The 5228-nt window shown below is 37.3% G+C and overlaps 1 protein-coding gene across 1 annotated transcript; it reads right to left on the bottom strand.

Moving 5' to 3' along the window:
* Positions 1-4927, bottom strand: LOC111450326. Its single transcript, XM_023090397.1, has 7 exons — positions 4523-4927; positions 3552-3641; positions 3358-3438; positions 3084-3215; positions 1918-2136; positions 532-624; positions 1-405 (listed from the first exon to the last, which is right to left on the bottom strand). The coding sequence occupies exons 1-7, from the start codon at positions 4739-4741 to the stop codon at positions 244-246; spliced, it is 996 nt and encodes a 331-aa protein (XP_022946165.1). The 5' UTR covers positions 4742-4927; the 3' UTR covers positions 1-243.
* Positions 4928-5228: the final 301 nt, after the last annotated feature.

Raw genomic sequence — 5228 nt, 5'->3', positions numbered from 1 at the left:
TTAAAAGAATGTGAGAACAAAATTTTATAAATTGTTAAGGTCTGCTACATCATAGTCCAAGAAACTTTGTTCTTTTACGTTTATAAAATGGTCGTAAAAACGTAAATAGTGAGTGAGTGAGTGAGTGATGATGATGATGATGATGCAGATGTTTGCTCCTTCCGATCATAGTTTAGTCGGCTATGGATTATATAAAAATTATAAAAGAAAACTCACATTCAGGGCTCTATCTTGCTTGCTGCCTTACACGATTTCTCCAGGAGGTAATTCTGCAAGCTTCGGTGAGCTCCCCAGAATTCTTTCCATGTCGAACCGAACTTCGATGTTGCGAATGCCGTAGCCAACCACCATTAGCCAATACAGAAGCTTCGCCAGCTCTGGTGCTGTTGTCTCTGTTACACTCGTCTGAAATACAAACAACATCCATAATATATGGCAGAAGTTCAGTCATATTGGTTCGATTTGGCTTGGTTCTCGAACTACCCAGATTGATCATTGTTACAATTATATAAAAGGACAGAGGGTGTAAACCTTCATTTGAGTTGGATCTGAGGCCGCTAATAGGCGCTTTATGAATGTATTCATTGCATCCACAGCATCCTCACCGGCGCTGCTTGATAACTCCTACATTTGAGGTGATCAAAAGTTGAGATGGTGCTAGTGAGGGCATAAGATCAGTGGGAGTACAAACAACTACTCGATGAGCCATTAGGACTTGTTTAGATGCAGATTAAAACTAAATTAAGGAAGCATCTAACATGAAAAGGGATATAATCATTAGCTTTGGATAATATAACTACGCTACATAGTTCGGAAGGATCCAATGTGTACAATATGTATCATTTATAACATCATTCTAGTTAGAATAGAACTTGTATGCATGAAATTTTATATTTTCTTTTTCCTGATGAAATCAAATAATGAAATAGGAATTATATTGAAATCTAAAAGAGAGGGTGTAATGGCCAAGCCCACCGCTAGCAGATATTGTCCTCTTTGGGCTTTCTCTTACGAGCTTTCCCTCAAGTTTTTTTAAAACGCATCTGTTAGGAAGAGGTTTCCACACCCTTATAAAGAATGCTTCGTTCTCCTCCCCAACCAATGTGAGATCTCACAATCCACCCCCTTCGATGCCTAGTGTCCTAGCTGGCACTCATTTCCTTCTCCAATCGATGTGGGACCCCCCAATCCACTCCCTTTGGGGCCCAGCGTTCTTGCTAGCACACCACCTCGTGTCCACCTCTTCGTGGCTCAGCCTCCTCATTGGCATATCGCCCGGTGTCTGACTCTGATACCATTTGTAATGGCTCAAGCCCACCACTAGCAGATATTGTCCTCTTTGGGCGTTCCCTTCCGAGCTTTCCCTCAAGATATTTAAAACGCATATGCTAGGGAGAGGTTTCCACACTCTTATAAAGAATGTTTCGTTCTCCTCAACTGACGTGGGATCTCACAACGGGAAAAAAGAACTTGGGACAACTCCACCAAGAGCACACTCAAACTCTAACTTATTTGCTGATGGATTATAAACGTCCAATACCATCTTGCTATTGTTCTACTTAAGCGACAGCTTCCTAAAAGGTGTGGGTAAAGGAATTATATTTGAATGACATACTCTTGTCTGAATCACAAGTGCATTCAGCTCCAGAACCATATCAAAAGTATCTTAGAGCAGAGACATAAGTTCAACATTATCACCTTTGTTATAACAAGGACCTTTCGAAACATAAATGGTTAGTGTTTCTTGTTTCAGGAATAAAAAAAAAAATCACTTTTTCCCATCATAGACAGTCATATCTGTTCCAGATGACTAGATGAGGTTGAAAGCCCAGAAGACTCCACTACCAGATAATCAACGATCTAACAAAGCCAACAAAAGCAAGTAGCTAATAAACAAATGAAGAAAAGTTTTCTAACCTTTAGATTTTGGGGTTCAAGTGTTTTGAGATATTCCAACAGTTCATTTTGCCCTTGTGAAGATTTTCTACCTACTTGACGATTCAGTTCCTCTATCTCTGCTTCAAGTAATTCTATGTACCTTTTAGCATCAATTTTCTCGGGACCAGATACATTATTCCACCTGATAACTTCACCTGTGACATTCTTTTGTGTACCAGCAGCATAATTCGAATCATCCTGACAATCACCAGATTAAAGCAAATTACATAAAATTTAAATAAAAGCCAAACACATTTGCCACATGTAAATTTGTCTTCATCAGAGAAATTCGTAATGAAATTTTATATGAATGTTTGGCACTAAGTGGCCTGATTGTAACAGAACAGTGACAAATTAGGAAGAAAAAAAAGGATCCTTGAACTACAGAACCCATCACATACCTTAAGCCTTGGCCATGATTTTATTAGAATGGAGTAAAAGCATAATGCTAGTTCACTTGCAGAGCTTTAAGAGTGAAACTTAAAGCAGAGTAAGGAACCAACAGACTGCAGAGCAAAGCTTTTAATAAATATTCAACATCATTCCCTACTGTACCTGCTGTGTTTAAAACTCCGCAAAGCATGAACTTCAACCACAAAGCATGAACAAAACAAAAGTCAAAATAAAAATGATTTTGCCTAAAACAAAAACTACAATATGGAATATGTAGTAATGTAGAAGTAACATATGTGATATAGCCAAGGTCAATATAACTGATTCTGGTTCTTAAATAAATGGTAACGTGTAACAATCATGTAATCGTTGCATGATGGTAAAGTTGAAAAGAGATCAGGATGCCGAGGCCACGTCTCTAGCAACCTTAAGTCAATTCATGAAAAGGAATAGAACATTGTGGTCATATCACTTTAGGAACCCTGACTTTCGGGATGAGTAGGCCAAACCGAACTATGATTACACTTACAATAAAACAATAAGCAAGGGACAAACGAAGTTTTCATGACATTGATTGTCATCGATGCAGATCGGGCTTCTATTCCACAGTGAAGTAACAGATGCACAGTATAAAGACCGAGAGTATTTAATTAATTCTTGTGGACGAGCAAAGTAATAGGCGAGGTTAACTCCAAAATGAAAATATTCGGACGTAAAATCCTTCAAGAACTATATAAAACCATTTAAACTACCTTTTCATTCTTAGGTTCTGGGAGAGCAACCTGCTCTAAACTTTGCTGCAGTTCTAAGCGATATTGAGCGTTTTTAAACATATATCCCGTCATCATTACACTGTACATGAGCTGTGCAAGATTTTCAGCAACCTGAACCAAATATTAAAAATTAAACATGGTTGTATAGTAAATAAATATCTAAACATTAAACTCGTTCTTACCGAATATCAAATGAACAACAAATATTTGGGTGACTTTGAAAGTAAGAATAACAAAAGTATTCTATACGTACTGTGGTGACAGTAACTGCAAAAAACTGTGGAGGTAGAGTTCCAATCATATTTGTGACTGTTTGGCGCATTGCTTCAACAACCTATAAAGGAATCAGACAAGTTCAAAATTATCAGAAACAGTCATGGAATTGACAATAAAAGTAAGCTGAATCCTACAATACAGAAATTAGTATTGATTCCAATGGAGATCCACCTGTTGTGGTGCCCTCTGAACAAATAATTCCATGAATTCTGGCTGGACATTTTTAACATATTCCAGCAGAATGTCTCTCCGGGTTTTTGGCTGTCAATTCCATAAAAGATATTCAAAGAATTAAAGAAAGTACGATCTAGAAAACATAAAGAGAACTAAATTAATATAACAGCCATCAGGTTCCTCGTGATGATGAAAAAAAACCCATCTAAACTAATTAAAAATAAAACTAAAAATCATAATCAACAATTTATAGACAGTACTACTGTTCCCGGTCCTACTTTTTCAACCGTACAGCATCATAATCTTGACATGCTCACAAACAGTCGTAAGGGGAATCAAGCCCCATATATAATTTTCGTCTTGGCTTTGTGGCTTCATTGGACTTTAGGCGAGGTTTGTCTTCGCCAACCGAACATCGTTGTGTGAAATCCAAGCTTGTTCATCCTTGGCCTAGTGTAGAGGCAAGTCGGACAAGCTTGGATTCCTCACCAGCGATGTTTGGTTGGCGAAAACAAACCACGCCTAAGATCCGATAAAGCCACAAAACCAGAGCGAAAAATATATATGGGGCTTGATTCTCCCTGGTCGTGTCAAGATTACAATGCCGCACGGTTAGAAAAGTAGGACCATCACAACCACACCACTTAATGTCTGGTATCAAAAGTAAAAGCTCCACAAGGAATTGAATATAGCATACATAATTCCAATGTTCACCATCGATATGTAAAAGAAATGTAATCTCACAATTATCTGTTAAGTTCCAATACTTTGAACAAACAAGATCCATTTTGAAAAACATTCGCTCGGACTATTCCACCAAATACAATACAGTACACCCAAAAGCCTACATTACTCGAATCCTTCAAACTTTCCCAAATTTCCGTAGACATTTTAACAACATACCCATTGGCTATATAATCCATAAGCTACGAAAAAAGGCAGAGAAGCAAAGAGGGAAAGGGGAATACCAAAGTACCGTTGGGAAGCTTGGAATCGCCAGAAGAGGCATCGGCACTGTCGCTCTTGGAAGAGTTGTAAGCACGAAGGCGCAACGCAACACCATACCTCAGCTTCCTTGGAAAGGAAATTGGAGAGATGCGAGGAAAAGTAGACGAAGATGAAGAAGATGATGAGAGAAATGACAGTTTAGAAGTGGGAAAGGAGGGTTTTAGAGTCAACGAAGACATGGTATAGCTCCGTGGTAGAAATCTGTAAGAAGGAGAGATTGATCAAAGTAGAGTTGGGGCTATTGAGGAATAGAGCTCTGAAAACCTAAAATGGTGAAAATGATCGCCATTAAAGAGGTAACGTTGGGAGCTTATCTCGTGGGAAGGGGCCGTGAAATGGTAATGCACCAGCCGGCAGCAGCGCTGATAGAGTCCTGCGCGAGGTGGGGCTCGCACGTTTTTTATTTATTTATTGTTAATTATAAAATATAGGATATAATTATATATTACATGTATTTATTTAATTATGTATTACATATATTCATATTCAGTTGTATAATTACATTATTTATTATCTAACTATTCTTTAAAATAATTTTTAAGTATTTGGTATGCAATTTAAAAAAAATGAATTGTAAATTTTAATTAAATATTTGAAATAAAATAAATAAATGTTTTACGTACTAATATTTTATTTTTGTTAAAAATAAAATTTTAAATTGATAAT

The sequence above is a fragment of the Cucurbita moschata genome, unplaced genomic scaffold, assembly GCF_002738365.1.
Source record: "Cucurbita moschata cultivar Rifu unplaced genomic scaffold, Cmos_1.0 Cmo_Scf00012, whole genome shotgun sequence".
In the NCBI taxonomy this organism is placed as follows: Eukaryota; Viridiplantae; Streptophyta; class Magnoliopsida; order Cucurbitales; family Cucurbitaceae; genus Cucurbita; species Cucurbita moschata.
The sequence above is the reverse complement of the archived record's forward strand: the minus strand, read 5'-3'. Positions and strand labels throughout refer to the sequence as shown.